Source organism: Paroedura picta, chromosome 13 (genome assembly GCF_049243985.1).
Source record: "Paroedura picta isolate Pp20150507F chromosome 13, Ppicta_v3.0, whole genome shotgun sequence".
Taxonomy (NCBI): domain Eukaryota; kingdom Metazoa; phylum Chordata; class Lepidosauria; order Squamata; family Gekkonidae; genus Paroedura; species Paroedura picta.
In genome coordinates, this window is record NC_135381.1 from 37,249,286 (window position 1) to 37,271,235 (window position 21,950).

The 21,950-nt window shown below is 47.7% G+C and overlaps 2 protein-coding genes across 5 annotated transcripts in view; both read right to left on the reverse strand.

Annotated features, from left to right (window-relative positions):
• The window catches only part of APOOL (apolipoprotein O like), a 400,760-nt gene that overhangs the window by 219,566 nt on the left and 159,244 nt on the right, over positions 1–21,950 (reverse strand). The gene's annotated exons all lie outside the window — the stretch shown is intronic.
• Positions 1–21,950, reverse strand: part of LOC143822809 (connector enhancer of kinase suppressor of ras 2-like) — a 415,535-nt gene that overhangs the window by 183,364 nt on the left and 210,221 nt on the right. For all 4 annotated transcript variants that reach the window (XM_077308411.1, XM_077308412.1, XM_077308413.1 and 1 more), the window contains exon 6: positions 20,175–20,294. In XM_077308411.1, coding sequence (XP_077164526.1) covers positions 20,175–20,294 — 120 coding nt within the window. The remainder of the gene's footprint in view (positions 1–20,174; positions 20,295–21,950) is intronic.

Sequence of the window (21,950 nt, forward strand, 5' to 3'; positions counted from 1 at the left end):
AGCCCTACCTCTGGTGAATCATCGTCTTGGGAAGGTGAGGAAGATCTGCGAGAAGGCTGGTACTGGCTCGAAGGAGCCTTTGTACCAGGCCTGCCACGGTGGCTGCTGAAGAGGAGGGAAGAGGCGTCCAAGCTCTTGGCGGAAGAAGGTGTTACAGAGGATGATCGGGTTCCCCCGGTTTGCCACACGGCGCAAGATGCTCCCCCTGGCATACACTTGCCGGCTAAGGTTCGGGAGCGGGCGCTCGAGGGCTTCTTTGTGGACATATTTGCCATGCTTAAGGGGCAAGGCAAGGGTGGGGACACGGGTAAACGAAGGGATGCTAAACGGAAGGATAGGGTAGTGGCGGACAGAACCTTTGATAACTGGCTCCGCGGCTTGGCCGAATACATGGCCTTGGTGACGGCCGCTTATCCAGAGCGGGGGTGGCACACGTGGAGGTACTTGTCTCACGTGCTAGAGGCCCGGGACTTGGCAGGGGAGGAAGCAGCGCTTGAGTATGACCGGGAGTTCCGGGAATTGGCCTCCCATGATCCCCTAGCGCGCTGGGATCTGAAACACCATGATACTTGGATTGTGCAAGTCGGTCCTAGTGTCAGGCAGCAGAAGGAGAAAGGGAAAAGCCCAGCCCCCAGCCGGAAGCTTGCCGGTTTCGTTTGCTGGGATTATAACCGGGCGGGGTGTAAACGCCGGCGATGCCGGTTTGAACATAAGTGCGAGGGCTGTGGAGGGAATCACGCTCTCCCTGTGTGCACGCAAGGGGGGGGGAACGCTCCCTTTCGAGGAACCCGACTCTCCGGGAAGAAGGACGGAGGGTCGGGTGGAGCAGGTTCCTCTTCAGCCGGCAAGACTGCCTGAGATACCCCGCGAGCTCAGGAGGGTGGCGACCACTCCCATAAGACTGGGACCCTTGGTGGAGTGGCTGCAGCGGTACCCTGACCGGGGTGATGCTCTTTATCTCGCGAAGGGTTTTACTGAGGGATTCCGGATCCCCTATACGGGGGAACGGGTTCCTACAACGTGCGGGAACCTACGGTCTGCCAGGGTCTTCCCCGAAGTGGTGGCAGACAAGTTGAGGAAAGAATGCCTGGCTGGGAGGATGGCTGGCCCCTTTGACTGCCCTCCTTTGCCCCGGTTGCGGGTATCACCGCTGGGGGTGGTGCCCAAAAAGGCGGCGGGGCAATATCGCCTCATCCACCACCTGTCCTACCCTGAAGGTGGGTCGGTAAATGCTGCCATTCCCCCGGAACTCTGTTCTGTCCGGTACGCCTCGTTCGACGAGGCCGTGTCCATGGTGCGGGCATGCGGGCCAGGCGCTCTCCTAGCAAAAAGTGACATCCAGTCGGCCTTCAGGTTGCTGCCGATACACCCGGAGGATTTCGACCTGCTGGGGATCAAGTTTGGTGAGCACTGGTACGTGGACAAGACAATGCCCATGGGCTGCGCTGTAGCGTGCGCGGCGTTCGAGGCGTTTGGCAGGTTCTTGGAGTGGGCGGTTAGGGAGCGGGGCCAGTTTCGGGAGGTCACTCATTATTTGGATGACTTCCTGTTTGCTGGCCCTGGGGGGTCAGACGCCTGTGCCAGGAGGCTGGCAACCTTCCAGGAATTAGCCGGTGAGGTGGGAGTCCCTCTGGCCCCGGAAAAAACGGAAGGTCCGGCCACGCAGCTTACTTACCTGGGCATTCGGCTTGATTCAGTGGCTGGCACGTCTAGCCTGCCACTGGACAAGTTGTCCGTGCTGGTTGGTTTGCTGGACGGCATGATCCAAAAAAGGAAGTGCTCCTTGCGGGATATGCAGGTGCTTATGGGGCACCTGAACTTTGCCTGCAAGGTAGTCGCCCCAGGCAGGGCTTTCTGTGCCCGGTTGGCGCATGCTACCCGAGGGATACAGAAGCCACATCATCACTTGCGAATTACGCAGGGGATCAGGGAGGACCTCAGGGTGTGGAAGGTTTTCCTGGGACACTTCAATGGGGTGACCATATGGCAGGAAGACCTGCACCTGGGGGCCGAATTGCAGGTCCATTCTGACGCTGCGGGTGGGGGAGGTTTTGGAGTCCTGTTCCGGGACCGTTGGTGCGCCAAGGCATGGCCGGCCAGTTGGTCGGCTGAGGTACGGCGGGACCTCACGTTTCTGGAATTTTTTCCCATCCTCGTGGCTGTGGAGATTTGGAGGGAGGAGTTTCGGGACAAACGGGTGCTGTTCTGGTGCGATAACCAGGCGGTGGTTCAAATTTTGAACAAGCAAACAGCGAAGTCCAGCAGGGTCATGCGCCTAGTACGCAGCTTCGTGTTGGTATGCTTGGAGGCCAACATTACATTCCGTGCCCGGCATGTACCTGGGGTGCAGAATGAGCTTGCTGACAGTTTATCTCGGTTGCAGGTAGAAAGGTTTCGATTGCTCGCACCTCAGGCCCGCCGGGAGCCGGACGAAGTCCCGGACAATCTCTGGGACCTTGGAGCCACGTGATCTGGGAAGGCGTATGGGGATCCGTCGCCTCAGCAACACGTCGGAGTTACGAAGGGGCAGCCCGGGACTTCCTGGACTTTGCCCGCAGTGCGGGTTGGCATGATCCGTGGCCATTGGCTGAGCGACCGTTGTTATGTTACTTGGCACACCTGAAAAGCCGGGGGTTGTCCCATAAGACGCTGCGCGTCACCCTGGCAGGGTTTTCATTCGTTAGCAAGGCACTGGGGGCCTGGGATCCAGGTTCTTCCTTCCTAGCTAGGAAGGCGATAAAGGGTTGGGGGAGGCTGACCAGGGCAGTGCCGGATTCCAGGCGCCCGATTACGGGGGACGTCCTCCGCCTGGTGATTCGCCAGCTGCAACGAATCTGTACGTCCACCTGGGAGGTGGCCTTGTTCCGGGCGGCCTTCTCGGTGGCCTACCACGGTGCTCTCCGCTGTGGGGAGCTGGTTGCGTCCAATAAAATGGCACGGAACTCCCCAGCCTTGAGGGTGGAGGACGTGCGATTCGTGGAGGAGGGTGCCTGGATCTGGGTGCGGCGGTCTAAAACTGACCAGCTGGGAAAGGGGGCCGCAGTACTTTTGCGTTGGGCGGCCCTTAAGGATACATGCCCAGTTCGTTGTCTCACTCGATACCTGTCCTATCGATCAACCAGTCCTGGGCTTTTATTTCTCCATGGTGATGGGTCCTGCCTTTCACGTTTTCAATTTTCAGCGGTGATGAAGCTCTGCCTGCGGAGGGCTGGTCTCCGACCGGAATGGTATGGTACACATTCTTTCCGGATTGGTGCCGCCACCCAAGCCTTCCAGGATGGAGCGGACCCGAGCGAGATAATGAGGCTGGGGCGTTGGCAGTCGAAGGCATTTCAGTTTTATATACGTAACTGATGATAAGTTGTTGTTGCTTGTTTCAGGACCAAGCATGGGGCCCAGGGGAAACAGCTTGCACACAGCCCTTATAGTCGGACACAGTATTGTGTTCTGGGCAGGCCGATATGCGGACACCGTTGGATGGGAGGAGAAACTGGGGATGACGGAACAGCTGGGACTTCGGTGGGCCGGTCACCGAGGCTTGAAGTGGTCGGGACTGCTACCTATCGTGGCCAGTGCCGTGTTTGCTGAGGGCCCCCCAGCGGTGTTGGTGATACAGCTCGGTGAGAATGATTTACCAATGGAGTCGGGGCTGCAGCTTCGAAACAAGATCGTTGCGGATCTCTGGGTGTTGCGCTGGCGACTGCCTGGAACATATATCATCTGGTCGGAGATGCTGGATAGACGGGTTTGGCGGGAGGCCCTCCGGCCGGAGAAGGTTCATCAGGCAAAGGAGAAGATCAATCGGGCTGTGAGGAAAGTGATGGCAGAACTCGGAGGAGCTGTCATCAGACACTCAGGGATCAAGCACGACGATCCATCGGTTTTTAGAGAGGATGGAGTACACCTCTCTGGAAGGGGAATTGAGTTGTGGTTAAACAGTTTAAGGGTTGCTTTGTCGGTTTGGTGTCAGGGGGTTTCAGGGTTGGCGAGAACGAGGCCAGACGGCACTCGTCCTGTGGCGGAAGTGCGGCACGAGGTAGAATAGTTAGGCCAGGGACCAGTTTGCGTACTGGACCCTGAGGAGGGGGTCTCCTTAAGAGACCGGCCAACACCGAGCGCGGCCTTACCCGGCTGGGAAGGTCAGGGGCTTGGGGCCAGGAGTTATGGGATGGTTGCATGAGGTGGACGCCCAGCAACCATTACCAGGCTTCTCCCAAGGGGAGGGTTACGAGGGGCAAGGGCTCCTTCCTCTCGGCTGGGAGGAAGGCGGACCCAGGGCGCCCCTTGAGCCCAGGTCAGCAGCTGGACGGCTGCGTGGGGAAGTATTCTACATCTCGTGCCTGGCCAACCCTGGTTGGATTGGAATAAAAGCTGTGGCCTTTGTTGTTGCCAAAAGTTGTGTCGTGTCTTTTTCTGGCCCAAATTACCATATGCCAGTCAAAGAGCGGCCGAGCCTCAACAAGGCCGCAGTTGACGCGGCTGGGGGGTGGGGCCGGAAAGACGCGACGGCGGGGAGCGTCGGCGCGCTAACGGCGCGCCGACGGGAACGTAGAGGGCGGAGCCGGGCGCCTGCTTAAAAGGCGCCACGCGGCTCGGGGACGCTCTCTCTCGTCGTCGGAGCCGCAGAGGACAGTCACCCACCCTCCCTCCCTTGGATTCATCGTCACAGCGGCGGAAGTGCGGCACGAGGTAGAATAGTTAGGCCAGGGACCAGTTTGCGTACTGGACCCTGAGGAGGGGGTCTCCTTAAGAGACCGGCCAACACCGAGCGCGGCCTTACCCGGCTGGGAAGGTCAGGGGCTTGGGGCCAGGAGTTATGGGATGGTTGCATGAGGTGGACGCCCAGCAACCATTACCAGGCTTCTCCCAAGGGGAGGGTTACGAGGGGCAAGGGCTCCTTCCTCTCGGCTGGGAGGAAGGCGGACCCAGGGCGCCCCTTGAGCCCAGGTCAGCAGCTGGACGGCTGCGTGGGGAAGTATTCTACATCTCGTGCCTGGCCAACCCTGGTTGGATTGGAATAAAAGCTGTGGCCTTTGTTGTTGCCAAAAGTTGTGTCGTGTCTTTTTCTGGCCCAAATTACCATATGCCAGTCAAGAGAAAAATTATTAAAAAATAGAAAAAAGAGTTTTTAAGTATTTGAAAGATCACTTGGAGGAGGGCAGGATGCTGTTTCTGTTGGCTGCAGAGGAAAGGACACACAGTAATGGGTTTAAACCAGTGGTCCCCAACCTGCGGCCTGCGGCCCGGTGCCAGGCCGCAAAGGCCATGGCGCCGGGCTGCGGCTCCCTCTCCCCGCCCCCCCCCGCAGTAAAAAACTTCCCAGGCCGCAAGCTTGCGGCCTGGGAAGCTTCTTACTGCGGGAGGGCGGGGAGAGGGAATCAGGGCCGGGCCGTGGATCGTGCGGGTGCGGCCCGCGCGGGCGCAGCGCGGGCGCAGCCCGATGTGCATGTGCGGCCTGCGCGGGCGAGGCGTGGGCGCGGCCCGATGCATGGCCTCGGCCCCCGCGGGCGCGGCCCAATGCGCGGGTGTGGCCGGTCCGTGCGGGCGCGGCCCGATGCCCTGCCGGTCCTCAGCCTTGGGGACCACTGGTTTAAACTACAAGTACAACAATATAGACTAGATATCAGGGGGGGAAATTTCACAGTCAGAGTAGTTCAGCAGTGGAATAGGCTGCCTAACGAGGTGGTGAGCTCCCCTTCACTGGCAGTCTTCAAGCAAAGGTTGGATACACACTTTTCTTGGATGCTTTAGGATGCTTTGGGCTGATCCTGGGTTGAGCAGGGGGTTGGACTAGATGGCCTGTATGCCCCCTTCCAACTCTGTGATTCTGTGATTCTGTGAAAATATATGTAACTTTGGAGTAAGTGATAAGTTTGTAATGTTACCTGAATTTCCTGTGGAGATACTTGGAAGCTTTGTTTTAATTTTCCTACTTACTTTCTTCTTCCATCCTATTCCTTCTTGTAGTTAATTACTTTTTTAGATTTTTACGTTACTTTCATTATATTCCTTGTAGTTTTTGTTAGATATGTTGGAATAGGCAAAGGAGAAGACCCTGCAGGAGGCAGCAAGAATACTGTTAGATAGGATAAGGTAGTTAGGACCTTCTCTCTGGTTAAGTGTCATTCCTTGTCTGTCTCCACATTGCTACCCTTAGGGGCGATTTCTTACTTCTCGGAAGCCACAGATCCAGTCTCTCTCTCTCTCTCTCAGTTAGACATGTAGTTAGCTCGTAACTCTGTCTCTCCTCTGCACTATCAAGTATGGCAATTCCTGAATACACCTTTATCTGTTCTTAATCAGGGTGTGCAATCTCACTGCCTTATTTACTCTGCTAACAGGAGTTATGGTTGTCCAAATCAAACACAGGCTCTTGGCATGAGCAGGCAAGAACAAAGGACCCAAGATGGCCACCACCTGTGATGCACAGCATAGCAACTTGATAGATAGGCTTATGGAAGGCAATTACCTCATCTGGAAGAAACAAATAATAATAAGTCTGCTTGAAGCTGGAATATAGGATGTACTCCAGAATCCTTGGCCAGAAGATGAGAACTAGGATGCCCAAGAGACGTGGGACACCTGGGATCAAAAAAACCAAAGGGTTGATAATAAAGAGCTTAACTGATAGAGATGTTTTAAGAGTGTTAGACAAGTTCACAGCTACAGCTGTTTCGGAGGAACTTGAAAAGTTTTATGATAATGCATCATTAAAAAGTCAAATGTACCCATTAAAGACTCTATTTAGCATGTGGACGAAAGAAGGAGCTAATCTAGGAAACCACCTTAATGAAATGCTTGCATTAATACAACAATTGTGTAGTTCTGGGAAGGACCTGCCTGGTCAGGATTTAATTGTGATACTGCTAAGTTTGCCAGAATCATATGAGAATGTGATATCTCAGGTTGAGTCTAAACCCAATCTGTCCCTCACTTAAGTTTTAAAATCACTTGAGGAAGCATCTGAGAACAGAATGTTTGAAACGCAATCACAACTTAATGAGCCGCAATTAGCAATGAATGTGAATAACAAAGGAGTAATTTGTTCCCTCTGTGGGAAGAAAGGTCATATCAAAAACTGATGTAATGCTTTTAAACAGAGGAATACTATTCCCAAACAGGGAATAAAAGCAGAGTAAAAGCCAAATGAAAGATGTTTATGAAAATACTTCATATTATCTCAGAATGTTTCCAAAAGTAATTTTTGGTTAATTGATAGTGGAATATCTTCACATATGTGCAGTTATAAGTCTTTTTGAAAAGTTGGATAAATGAAGGGAAGAAACTGATGGGAGTTCTGTGACGACTGAAGGGGTTGATGAAGTGCTCATAAGATGCATACTGCCCAATGGAGAAACTGAAGACATCTTGGTCAAAGAATACCTTGTCTTGCAAATAATCTTATTTCTGTGAAAGCTCTTACAAGAAAATGCATGCTTGTATCTTTTAATGAAAAGTGTTATATAAAACTAGAAGAAAAGCTTAATTCTACAGGCAAAATCCATGGGGATTTGTATATTCTTGATACATGCATGCAGAGAAGAAAATTCACAAGGCAATGCAATCACAAGCACTGCTCTTTATTCTGGTACAGGTATTTGAGTCATAGAGATAGTTATGCAGTAAGCCAATTTGAAAGCCAGAATTTAACTAAAGGCATGCAAATAAGAAAATGTGTTACTGAAATAAATGTTTGTGCAATGTGAAAGTGAAAGGGACAAGACCCAGCTTTAAGAGCCAGCATAGCAAAAGCAAGACATAGCATCCTCTAGAACTGATACACAAGACTGTTTGTGGTCCAATGAAGACAGCAATCCTTAATGGAAACAGATTTATTCTGAGTTTTATTGATGAGCATTCAAAATTCACTTCAACTTACTCGATTAAAGAGAAAACTCTAGTGTTGGAAAGATTGAAAGAATTTATGGCATTTGTCAGCAGTAGGTTTAAAGGAGGGAAGCCACTAGCAATTATCTCAGACAATGGAGAAGAATACGTGGGACATGAAATGAAGAATTTTTTTGGCTGAAAAGGAATAGAATACCATCTTACTGTCCTATACACTACAGAGCAGAATGGTGTGGCAGAAAGGGAAAACCAATCTCTTACTGAAATGTGCAAATGCATGCTTCTTGAAGCAGAGCTGCCTGAAAAATACTGGAGAGAAGTGATCAATACTGCCACCTACCTGCAAAACAGATTACCTACTCAAGGTGCTACTAGTAAAATATTGTATGGGCACAAGCCCAATGTGAATCATCTAAAGGTGTTTGGAACAAAGGCATATGCCTACATTCCTAAAGAAAAATGGGCCAAGATTGGCTATGTGCTGGGATGCTAAGGACACAGAATCCTTGACCCACAAACAGACACAGTCAAGATCTGTATTATGGTGTATGTTGATGAGAACCTAAGAAGTATGAAGCAAGTGGACATCAGTGAATTTACACATAATTAAAAGTATTAAAACCCAACAACATAGGGCAGGAAAGAGGGATCACTGAGGGAATGCTAGTTGAAACAAAAAGGGTCTTGACCCACTGGCAGATGATGAGGGCAGACAACTGTCCCTAGGGAGAGAGTTCCAGAGTTTGAGTACTATGCCCAAGAAGATCCCTTCTCAGGGATCTTATACACCTAATCTCAGAAGATGGGGGGTACCCAGAACATGGGCCCCCAAGATAACAGTAGTGCTCAGGAAGGTTCATAAGTGAGGAAACCACAGAGAAGAGAAAAACCTAAAAGGACAAGAACAGCAACAAGAAACTAACCGAAAACCAATTAGGACCCTAAACGCTGGATGTCTGTACAATCTGAATAATAAAATTATATAAACATTTATTGTGCACAATTCTTTCATTCATTCGTTCATTCATTCATTCGTTCATTCGTTCATTCATTCATTCATTCATTGTATCATAGAGTTGGAAGGTACCTCCTGGGTCATCTAGTCCAACACCCTGCTGTATGCAGGACACTCATAACCCTAGCAATCATCCACTGTCACCTTCCACTCCCTTGAACCTTCACAGAATCAGCCTTTCTGTCAGATGGCTATCTAGCCTCCTTTTAAAAATTTCCAAAGATGGAGAACCCACCACCTCGCAAGGAAGCCTTTTCCACTGAGAGACTGCTCTAACTGTTAGGAACTTCTTCCAGATGTTTAGACTGTATTTCTTTTGAAATTATTTCATCCCATTGGACCTGGTCCATCCCTCCAGGGCAAGAGAGAACAACTCTTCTCCATCCTCTATATGGTAGGCTTTTAAATACTTGTAGATGGTTATCAGATCCCCTCTCAGTCGTCTCCTCTCCAGGCTAAACAGACCAAGCTCCCCCAACCTTTCTTCATACGTCTTGGTCTCCAAACCCCTCACCATCTTTGTTGCCCTCCTCTGGACACGTTCCAGTTTGTCTACTTCCCTCTTCAACTGTGGTGCCCAAGTATTGTGTATTGTAAGTTAAACATGAGCAGGCAGTGGATTGTAAGCTAAACATGAGCAGGCAGTGTGATGCAGCGTTAAAAAAAAGGCGAATACCATTTTGGGCTGTATCAACAGGGCCATCACATCAAAATCACAAGATGTCATAGTCCCATTGTATACGGCACTGGTCAGACCACACCTGGAGTACTGTGTGCAGTTCTGGAGGCCTCACTTCAAGAAGGACGTAGATAAAATTGAAAGGGTACAGAGGAGAGCGACGAGGATGATCTGGGGCCAAGGGACCAAGCCCTATGAAGATAGGTTGAGGGACTTGGGAATGTTCAGCCTGGAGAAAAGGGGGTTGAGAGGGGACATGATAGCCCTCTTTAAGTATTTGAAAGGTTGTCACTTGGAGGAGGGCAGGATGCTGTTCCCATTGGCTGCAGAAGAAAGGACATGCAGTAATTGGATTTAAACTACAAGTACAACGATATAGGATAGATATCAGGGGGAAAAATTTCACAGTCAGAGTAGTTCAGCAGTGGAATAGGCTGCCTAAGGAGGTGGTGAACTCCCCCTCACTGGCAGTCTTCAAGCAAAGGTTGGATACACACTTTTCTTGGATGCTTTAGGATGCTTAGGGCTGATCCTGCGTTGAGCAGGGGGTTGGACTAGATGGCCTGTATGGCCCCTTCCAACTCTATGATTCTATGATTCTAAGTGAGGCCGAACCAGAGCAAAGTAGTACCATCAACCTCCTGTGTCTGTCTCCAGCTTGCTACTCTTAGGGGCAATTTGCTGTTTCTTCTCTGAAGCCACAGTTTCAGTCTCTCTCTTTGTCTCTGTCTCTGTCTCTCTCGGTTAGGCATGTAGTCAGCTCCTGTCTCTGTCTCTCCTCTGCACTATCAAGTGTGGTAATTCCTAAATAAACCTTTACCTAATCTTAATCAGGGTGTGCAACCTCACTGCTCTATTTACTCGGCTACCAAGGTTTTATCTTTGTCTTTACAAAAGTTTTAATATAACATTTATTTTAAAAAGAAACTTTGTCTCCAAAACTTACTGTTGTCAGTATCTCAAAGAGGAAGCCAAAGTGTCTGCTTTTGTTCTTTCTGGCCATTATCATTTCATGAGAAAAGCAAGAGACTCTTGGGGCGGTGGGGGGGGGGAGGGGAACAGTACTTCAAAAACGAACAATACAATTGTGAACCCAGTTGAACAACAAACAGCAGTTTTATCACCAGAACCTAATTCTGTCACCTCCTCTACAGCACAATACTTGGCATCTCATTATTTAAAGCATGGAAAATTTATATGTTGTTTTTATTTCATTTGTCTTTTTAAAAAAAGAAAGAACAACTATAGATTAATTCATCTGTATCTAGAAGAAAATAGGCACAGCTGAATTTTCTATTCAGAAGTGATGTCCCACTACAACCCTTTGGAAACTGTTAAAAATAGTCACCAAACAAGCACGTCTCTCGTGCCACTTCAGAGGAAAGGAATTCAGTTAATAATTACACAGAAATGCTGAATTAATATGGACAACCAGATTCTCCAAGTTTGAGGCCACTTAGAGTCTAGGCATGTGTGCACATCTATGGTATACTCGGATCTGCACCATAGGAATGATTATTCCCATGTTGCACAGTTCATCTAAATGTATAACACCACTGAGAGCCAGTATGGTGTAGTGGTTAGGAGTGCGGACTTCTAATCTGGCATGCTGGGTTCGATTTTGCACTCCCCCACATGCAACCAGCTGGGTGACCTTGAGCTCGTCATGGCATATAGGTCAGGAAAATTTGAGGTCAGGAAAATAGTTTGGTGCACCACCTCTTCCCCCTGCCTCAAACTGCGTGTCTGTAGTCTCCCCTCCCAAGGTACTATTTACTACAGTTTGGTGTAGTGGTTAGGAGTGCAGACGTCTAATCTGGTGAGCCGGGTTTGATTCTGCACTCCCCCATATGAAACCAGCTGGGTGACCTTGGGCTCACCACAGCCCTGATAAAGCTGTTCTGACCGAGCAGTGATATCAGGGCTCTCTCTGCCTCATCCGTCTCACAGGGTGTCTGTTGTGGGGAGAGGAAAGGGAAGGAGAATGGAAGCCGCTTTGAGCCTCCTTTGGGTAGAGAAAAGCAACATATAAGAGCCAACTCTTTTTCTAATCTGAATGTACCACACTAATGAAGTTGTTTTTAAATTCAGAATATGATAACATATCCTTCCAATTCTTACTTGTAGAGTAGACATATATTACATAAAGTACAGCCTCAATAGCTCTTCTCTGTCTTAAATAGCAATCTTCAATCCTTGTTCTCTTCCTGCCTTTGCCTAAACCTATGAAATGATGGGGCAGCTGTGGTACTGGCCTCCTCCTTGGAATCCCCTGATTCTCCCCATGCCTAGAATGCTGCAAGAAGAAGCATTCCAGTGCCATGAACCCAGGTCTCTACGGTTCTTTGGAACTCCCGAAACTACAGTTAGGCTCCTGTGAACAGTTGGAAAGAAGGTTTTGTACCCTGTCACAATCTTGACAAGGCGATTAGAAGTGAAAAATGTCAAATCTTTCCAGTTGGGCTTACACATAAGTAGCCTATTTTCTTACAGAATGCCTGTCTGTAATTAGCTTTGTCGAGTCCAATACCAAATTGAGCTGTATATGGAAATGGAGATCTAGAACTGTGTAGAGCAGGGACACCCAACTTTTCTGAGTACATGGGTACTTTTGGAATTCTGACACAGGGAAGAGAGGATCACCCAAAATGACTGCTGCGGAAAGTAGTATCAATCACAAAATGACTGCCATAGAAAGCAGAACTAGATACATATATATATGATGCCCAAGTACAGAAGATAAGTGGAGTAATTCAAAAGAGCTTAGCTAGTAAAAAATATATCCCAGCAAAGGGCACTGAGACACACATTGCAGACACACATTGAGTACAAGTATGGCACAGACTGGCCACTGAACATAATTTTTACTAGCTAAGGTATAAAAAGGGGACAATCCTAGTTGGAGGAAACAGGCAGGTGTCAGTTTTCTTGCCAGCAGTCAGGACATGCCTTCCCTCGGTTCCAAACTGCTGCCACCGAGTCCCGAACAGTCATGGTGTGACGCACCAATACACCCTTACACACAGACATAATAGCAAGCTCACAGCAACGAGGGAGGGAATGTGTGTCTGCATAGAGGATACTGATGAGTAACAGTTACATGTAAGTGTAATCTGTTGTTGGTTCTCCAGAGGAACTGATTGGCCACTGTGTGAGACAGGATGCTGGACTGGATGGCCCACTGGTCTGATCTAGCAAGGCTCTTCTAATATTCTTAACTTTCATTGAAAATTAATAACATTCTTCTGTGTTCTTCCCATTAACTGTAGTAGAGGCTGCTCGGGAGAACCCCACAGTGAACTATACCCTTCTGATGACAAATACTCATCACAAAACTGTCAAAATGATTCTCTGCAGGAGAAACATTTGGGGTGAAATGCCCTGTACTTTGACACAAGGCTTGTTTGGGCTTCTCGTCCCTAACGATGCTATACATATCCGGCTCTCCTTTCCACTGTTTCACTGTTAGGAAGAACCTCAAAGGACCAGTTTATTCTTCATGATAAGAAGCTACTGACACTAAAGGAAACTTATTGTTTCTGCAAGACAGCCTATGTCATGATGACACTGCTTTGGGGACCACTCTGCATTATGTTTAATCAGACAGGCAGGCTGAGATGTACAAATTATCCATACAGGATCCCTCTCTGTTCCCAGCAGTGGCAGGGTAGAAACAGGGAAACTGCTGTAGGCTTCCTCCAGTTATTACACCTGAGGAATTGTAATTGTATTATTATTGCAAGCAAAATGCTCTCAACTTTACAATCGTAGAGTTGGAAGGCCCTCATGGGTCATCTAGTCCAACCCCTTGCACAATGCAGGAAATCACAACTACCTGCCCGCTTACAGTGACCCCAATTTCATGCCCAACTGATCAATCCACCAAAAATCTCCAGAATCCAGACTGGCCTGGAGGAAATTCACTATCATTCCACAATGGTGATTAACAATTTCCTGGGCATATAAGGAAGAGTCTCTTGTGGCCCTTCCTTGCATACCCAGGGAATTGCTAATTGCCACTGTGGGATGGTGGGTGAATTTACTCCAAGCCAAGCTGGAATCTGGAGATTTTTGCTGAAGATTTTTGCTTGGGCATGAAATTGGGGTCACCGTGTGTGGGCAGATAGTTTTGAGTTCCTGTATTGTGAAGGAGGTTGGACTAGATGACCGTGGAGGTCCTTTCCAACTCTATGATTCTATGATTCTAAGAGACAAACACCTGCTCAACCCTTCCTGCCCACCCACTCACAATCTTCCAAAGTTCATAAAATCAGCATTTATGTCAGATCTAGCCTCTGCTTAAAAGCTTAAAAGAAGGAGAATTCACCACCTCCTGAGGAAGCATGTTCCAGAAACACACATGTATTTCTATCATGATTTAGTAGTCTGTATTCCTGTTATGATTTAGTAGTTTGCCATGCCTAGACCTCACCAATACCCAAGGACAAATTCTCTTCCTAGTTCTTCAAGCAAAAAAGATGCATTGACATTCCTCTCCTCCCTTTCCCCTCCCATGTCCATTTGGCCCTCCTTCCCGTCATTTTCTCACCCATAGTTGTTATCAAAATCTTGTGACTTCCTTGACATGGTATCTGCTTTATGTTCCTAGGAAGGGGAGCACCTTCCTTGAACCCTATATGTGTTCACCTGTAATCTGTATGTTAGTTCTAATTATGCCTTAAGTGCATTAACTTGCTTTGCTCTATTAAAGAAACTTTTCTAAGGTAGGTTTGCTTTTCTTGGAGTGAATGAAGATTCTAACACCACCGAGGAACTGCTCTGCCAGGAACTTCTTCTGGATGTTTAGCTGAAAATTCTTTTGAATTAATTTTAACCCATTGATTCTAGTCTGACCCTCTGGGGCAACAGAAAACAACTCTGCTCCATCTTCTATACAACAGCCTTTCAAGTATTTGATGATTATCATTTCACCTCTTAGTCATCTTTTCTCCAGGCTAAACAGACAAAGCTCCTTCAGCCTTTCCTCAAACAGCTTGGAATCCCAACCCCTCACCATGTTTGAAGCCCTCCTCTGCCAACCCTGCTTCCATGGACTGCTGGGTCTAAACTATTTTCTTAAAAGTTCAGCACCCTTTTTCAAGGCACTGTGTGGAAATTCTGTATATTTGCATGAGGACTGATTGGTGGGTTTTTTGATGTTGTCTGATCCCTGCTTGACATCCCTTGAACTGGAAAGTGCAGGAAAAAAATCTATTTTGGATTGCAAAAGCTGGTGCCTTTGCCTACTTCTTCCAGCTAGACTCTAGGGACGTAGGAATCTCCCAACCTTGCCCAATCTCCCAATCTTGTCTGCACGAAGGCCTTTCTGGAGTATTTCTCTTGATTACTGCTACCTTCCTAAAATCTGTTTCTGAATATGTATTTTACTTTGGTATTTGATGTGACATTTCATGTGTGTTTGACTGAGTAAATGCTGCATTCATACACTCTTCTTGGCAATATGCATAAAATACATATTTGCGTACACTTTTGACTCCATCATTCAGAATGTCATATCAGAAAGGGAAGTAAAATAAATATTCAAAACCAGATCCACCCCCTCCCTCAGATGCATTTATTTCTTTGTGCAACTGAGGAACATTTCATGAATATCTCTTTCATGTCCAAGGTGGAACCACAGCAAAATCCAACACAGCAAATGTCTGCGAGCACAACGACTACCAAAAGCTGCTGGAAGTTGCTACACCCCAAAACATCTCCTGGGAAAAGCTGATATTTTCCGTATTGGTTTAAAAAGTAGTTAGCAGCTGTGTGGGTACCAGAGTAACACCCTCTCCCCAATCAGAATACAGTTCCCATAACCTGTAGCCAAAATAATCTTTGGTTGGTGTGCAGACAAGCCACACCCTACCTAATTGGCCTCAATGGGGATAGGCCCCCAATAGGGAGCGGATGTTCTTCTACTGAGGTTTTCCCTGCCCCCTTTCCTCCTCCTCACTGTCCCTTCCAGGTACTTGGGAAAAGGAAGAGCCAGCAGTAGGTAAGCCGGGGAGGAGGCTGACTACACAGGTGGTCCAGCCCCTTTGGGTGAGACTGTGGTCTCTTGCCTGCCAGCGAATAGGGACAGATGTGTGGCTACACTCAACTCCAGCCCTCCTTCTCTGTGGTGCCCTCCTGACTGTCACCCCTTTCAAAGAGTGTTTTAAAAATAATAGACGTTAAATATATCTTTACACACTGGTTCAGGTATGCTGGAACTAAAAACAAACCCAGAATAGTCTGTAGTAAGACTGGACCTTCTCTCAAATGCTTGAGAATGTGCAGAAACCATAAATATATTCCTAAGAGAAGGATGGTTGGTTTGGCCCAATCCAGGTGAAGTTTCTTGTTGGCAGAATCAAGGGTATTGCATTCAACAGAAACAGAGGTTGCGGCTCTGGGGCAGATCTCAGGTATGTACTTTATATTCTGATGGCCCTCGGTTCAAACCGTAAAACCTCCAGTAAAAAGGTTCAGTTGATGTGAATGACCTTGGGCAGCTGCCGCCGATCACAATAGACAATACCAGCCAGTCATCTGAACCAGCATGAAGCATCTTTTAGAAATGAGCTAATGATTTCTATTCATATTATTTCCCACTTTTGCTGACAGTCTTCTTGCATGCATACATCCTACAGTGTTTATGTGCAGTAACTGGTGTTTATAATATTTGAGAAATGCACAGATGTGACGCTGACTGATGCACAGACACTGGAAAACAGGCCCATTTGGGAAGAGCGAGTCAGTACAACAGAATGATGCGAAAATAAAGAATCGCACATTTGTTTCACACATAAAAGAAAGCAAAATCAAAACAGTGATTGTTGAGGTTGAAGCAGCAGGGATGAGAAACACAAAAAGGGAAAAAGGAGGCAGAATTATTCTATTCAGCGTACATGCATTGGGGTGGGAGAGGGAGTTTTTCAGTTTTATTCCTGGAACAGCTTGTAGAGGCCTTTACTTTCTTCTAACAACACTCGTGCAATCCATTCTGTTGTAATCTGTGGACTCTATCCAGCAAACACGGCTCTTAAACAAATTCCATTAATGTAAATGGAGCTCGCACAGGAATGGCACTTGGTTGATCCTCCCCGCTGGACAAAAAAAGCGGAGATGAGTGAAGCACAGAAGTGCCTATTGTTGGGAAAGAGAGACATCTCCACTGGCCACGAGGGAAATTTAATATATCAAAGGATTCGCTTGCAGCAGTTCTTGCCAGCGCTTTCTGGAAACAGAGCGAAGGCCAAATAAGATCATCATGCCTTTGGTGCATATTGTCTAGGCATCTGCAGAATCAGGGCCCAAAAGTACAAGGGAATGCCCAGAGAATACAGCAGAGGAGTCATGGGATGGTATGAAGTCTGCAAATCCAGGCAGGTAAAAGGCCAGTGCCAAGGTAGGGAAAAGGGAGGTATAGCAAAATAAGGAATGAGTATGGGGTAGATGCAGGAATATCTGTCTGTCTGTCTGTCTGTCTGTCTGTCTGTCTCCACTGGCTCCTCTTAATATTTATGAAACCGGCTGGGAGGGTGGAGCATGTCTGGCCCTGGGTGACTGTCCGGACTCAAAGCTGCCCCAATCAGGCTGCAGCCAGCAAAGTTGCAACCTGATTGGGCTGGCCCCTACACCTACCACCCTTCACGGCGAGCCGCTCACCGCTCTGCCCACAAACGCGCCTGGCTACTGCGGCCATAGTGTCTGCCACGTCCTGCCACTCCATCTGGGTGGTGGCAGCAGAGCACAGCGGCTGGCCATGGTGGTCAGGAGGACCCCACTGTGGCAGCACTGTCAATGAGCCACGGCAGGGAGGCTACAGCAGCATTGAGTCAGTGGTGGCCACGGAGCTCCCTAATAGGGGCTGCCGCCAACAGGCAGGACCCAGCGGGCCTGCCGCCACCTAACAGGTACGACGGTGGCTGCCATCAGCTGGCCCAGAGCGTGACAGCCCCAAGGCCGATGCACCCCCACCTCGCATTACTCTTTAAAAGTGCCAGCAGCTTGCCTCCCACCCACCCCTTCCTGCCGCGAGCACCAGCTGCATTTTAGGCTGCTGCGGGCTTGAACACTAGCATATATATAATTTCCTTTATATACCACCATCCCCTAAGGCACTGGGCAGTTCACATGAAATGTAAACAAGAGTAATATATCAAACTCAGTGATGATAGCGAATGGAGAGACAGATGAATGTCTCTTGTGACTGTGTTGCCTTGAGAATTTAAGTCAAACCAATGCAGGCCCTTGGTGGCGATAAATCCCTCCCTTCTTGGCTCTCTCATTCTGCATGCCAAGGATCCTTCCTTGCCAGTCTCTCCCCTGTGGCATTTTGCTTTGTTCTCCTGCTTAATGGCTCTCTTGCAGAAGTTCAAACCATGTTGGATTCTGGTTTAAAAACAAGGATTAAATTATCCCGGCGGAAAAAGGGGAATAACTAAAACTAGGATGAATATGCCTCAGAGCAGGATGGCACCCTACAGTTTGGGAAGCTGACCAACCTTCGGCTTATTCAGCCATGAGATTCATGGCAGAATAGGTTTCCTGTAGTAAAGCAATACTTCTGAAATCCTAGTACAATCTTTTCACCGCATTTAGGAGTTCTGATTATCTAGTCTTGTTTCTAATGAACAACCAACACAATAAGGGATCCTTCATTCTGAAGCCTTCTATTTTTGAATTTGGCATGCGTGATGCCAATTCCTTCCATTCTTTTGAGTTCCTTTTCCAATCCAGTTCCTTTCCCATTCTTCTTTTCCATCCTTTGCAGCCACACACACTGAAGAAAATGCAAAGTTGCTTTATCTCCATTGTACGGCTGGAGTGGCTGAGCTCTTCAGGAAAACATGTATCTAGAAACCTTCTGAGAACTTACCCATGACTGTGTCAAGACTGCTTTTTTGGGAAGCATTTTATTCCTGCACCCATACACAAGGGTAACATGGAGGGGAAAGAGAAGCTTGACAAAAGGTTTCGTTTCCAAAGTGTCCGGGCGTGGCTGTGCCTCAGGTAGGACAGGACGGGAGCGGAGTCCGGAGGGACCTGTCTCCACCTGGTCGAGACCATGAAAGGAGCTTAATGTTGAGACTGGTAGGTATTCCAGGAGTTCCTCCAGGGGAAACTCCTTGTTTGTTGTTATGTCAGAAGGTGGGGTTACAGAGCACCAAGGAACTTCCATAACACTGTCCATGGACCCTTCCAAAGAATCCTCTGAGTTGCTCTCCTCCACCGTGACCCCGTGCCATCTGCTCCACAGGATGGGCTCTTCAGGCTGTTCTCTCTCCCTTCCCTCAGTACCTTCTCCAGCTCTTTCCATTTTGTCCCATCTGGCTCTTTTTCCTATCCTTTCCTCTTCCCTCTGCCTTTCCTCCTCTGACTCCTTCCTGCTCTCTCTCACACACCTCATTCCATCTGCTCCCTTTTTATCCCCCTTCCTTTCACTCCTCTCATCTGTTCTTGCTCATCCTGACCCCACGCCCTTCTAACTACCCTTTCCTTTTTTCCCTTCCCACTCTGCCCACCACCCACTGTGTCCATGCCCATACCTATGCTTCGCAGCTCCTGATTGGCCCCTCCGAGTTTTTTATCACGGACAGGCCCGCCCCTTTCTCCTCCCACCTACCCCTTAGCGCTTTATTTTTACCACTCCACAGGAGCGGTTACAGATGTGAGGAAATTCCATCTCTTTACCCTACCAGGTCCATGTGTATCACCCCACTGCTTACTGGGCCCTTTCCTTCAAGGGCAAGTATCTCCAGCATCCTTTGCTGCATAATTTATGAACCTTCAGAGATGTCCTCTGAGTCGGCTTTCCAGTCCCTTAAGTGCCATGTGAGGTTTCTGTCCCAGCGAAGCAAAAAACTGTCCCTTCCCAGAGAATCTGGACCATGAATGTTTTGTAGCTCAGCACTCAACCAAGAGGCTCATTGGGTGATTGTGGGCCAATCATTCCCTCTCAGCCTAACTTACCCCACAGGGTTTTACGAGGGCAAAACACGGGGAGGTTGAATACAGAATGCTGCTTTGAGCTATTGAGAGAAAGGGTAGAATTAAAATGTAGCAGGCTAAGTAATACCTAACTAGGGGCCGTTCCGCATCCATCCAAAATAGCACAATGGTTACTAATTGAAATCGCTACAGTTTTGCCATGCACAACGTCGTTGACAATCTGCAACACTCCTGAAACCGATCCGCAAAAAGCGCTTCGTTGTAGCGCATTCAGGGAAATCCCAAAAAGTGGATTCACCCTTAAAGGGAAAGGGGCTGTTTGGGAGCTTGACGGCCAGGGGCGGGACACAGCTCAGCAATAGCACTTCCTTTCTAGCGATTTTTGCTGAGACCGGAACCCTGTGGGAAACGATAGAAACACAACTGGATTCCACTACAAAGGCAGGTATGCATAACGACGAATTCCACTATTTAAAATGGCGATTTTTCATTCAGCAAACAATTTGCTACATGGATCCCAGTGCGGAATGGCCCTAGATGTTTTCAGCCATGGATGACTCGAAATGGAATAAATATATTGCCCCTACTTGCAAGCCCCCAATTCCACAAAACTCCGCTCAACTTCACAGCTTGTGAATTGGGGGGAATTTAAACTCAATATTACATGTTCCCTCTGACCCCCTTACTTACCAAACCTTCATTTGGCATGATGCTGGTAAGGTGAACGACTTCAAGGTGAGCTGATTGCGAGACCAGAGAGTCAGATGAGAGAGAAATGATGTGGTCACAGATTCCAGAGAGCGTTTTACACTGGAGGAAGGGATGGGAAAAGAGAGAGATCACCACAACTTCTTTTACACAATTGCCAAATTATTCAAGTTATAACACTATTTCTAAGTAGCAATTTAAGACCTCTCATCTTAAGTGGCTTGAAGTAAAAGGGTGACTATGGATGTCAGGGTCAAATGACACATTGCGTGAGAGAACAGGGTCTTCTACTCACTACAAAGATCAAAACCAAAGCACAAATTCGTCTACAGCCAATAAACTAAGCAAAAAGTACACTGCGTCACTCCCTCTAGCATCTGGCATGGGTGATCTGGACCTGTCTGGGATATTCCATCAGGGATCTCAACACTTATGTGGTACTGTCTGGACACTGTCTCAAATGTCCCTGAAGAGTAACACTACCACAATATAACTAATCCCTGTAGCAGTCTCAAAGGCACCATTGTGCAACAAATCCAGTTGCCATGACATCATCTTTGATGTCAACTTTTATGACCAGATGGTCTTTGACCATATAATAAAATAAATAAGTACAATCACCACAATATCTGTATAGCATGTGTCCTCATGTACGATAATGTTCCATACAAAATATAACAGCTAGAAGTTCTATATTCTGCCAGGACAGAAGTTGCAAATTGACTAATGTCGTTTGGAGGGAGGTGTGGAATTTCTTTTTCCAAATTCATTTTTGCAGATATAGCCATTGACTCCTCCCTCCCTCCCATGAAAACCACCGCTGATGCATCCAACCCATGGGGCTGTCAATATGTTATAGTTGAACAGATGTTCTCACCAATATTCTTCTGTTCCATTACATTGTTCTATTGCTTTGATTGTATTGTTACTGTTCAATCTACCGTATTGTTTTTCCTGACTGTATGTAAACCACCCTGAACCTCATGGATGGGCTGTATATAAATATAACAAATAAATAAATAAATCACGTTTTCCTTCTTTTGTCATTTCATCCCTTTCGGGATTTTTTTTGAGGGGGAGGGGGTTGTGTTAAACATCACAGGGTATTGCTCTAGCAGGTGGATGGGAGAGTATGGGAAGACACTGCTTGCCTCTGAGGATCTACAGCAGGGGTAGTCAAACTGCGGCCCTCCAGATGTCCATGGACTACAATTCCCAGGAGCCCCCTGCCAGCGAATGCTGGCAGGGGGCTCCTGGGAATTGTAGTCCATGGACATCTGGAGGGCTGCAGTTTGACTACCCCTGATCTACAGGGTGAAATTATGAAGTTTTGCACAACTTCCCTCCCTGCCCCTCTTCTCTTTGATTTTTTCTTTTGGCAAAGAAGGGGATTAATTCAAAGCAAACTAAAAATTCATAAACAGAGAAATAAATGGCTTGTTAACTTCCAGGGAGAAACTGGATAATGAGAGATTAAAGGCATTTCTGTTAACCTTCAAGTAGACTTGGGCACCCTAAAGGAAAATGTTTGGCATTGTAAAGAAGTTCCCAAACAGAGTTGAGAGAGAAAGAGAAACTACTTCCCACACGATAAATTTTACCTGTATGGAATGCAGGAGCCCCCAAATGAAGTGGGAACGTCCACATTCTAAACACAACTTGTAGACTTCCTGAGTCTTATTCCATTAAACCAGATCAAAACAAAACCTAATTTCATCCTGTTCAAAGGGAAAAGTGTAGCATGGCTGCAGGTAGAAC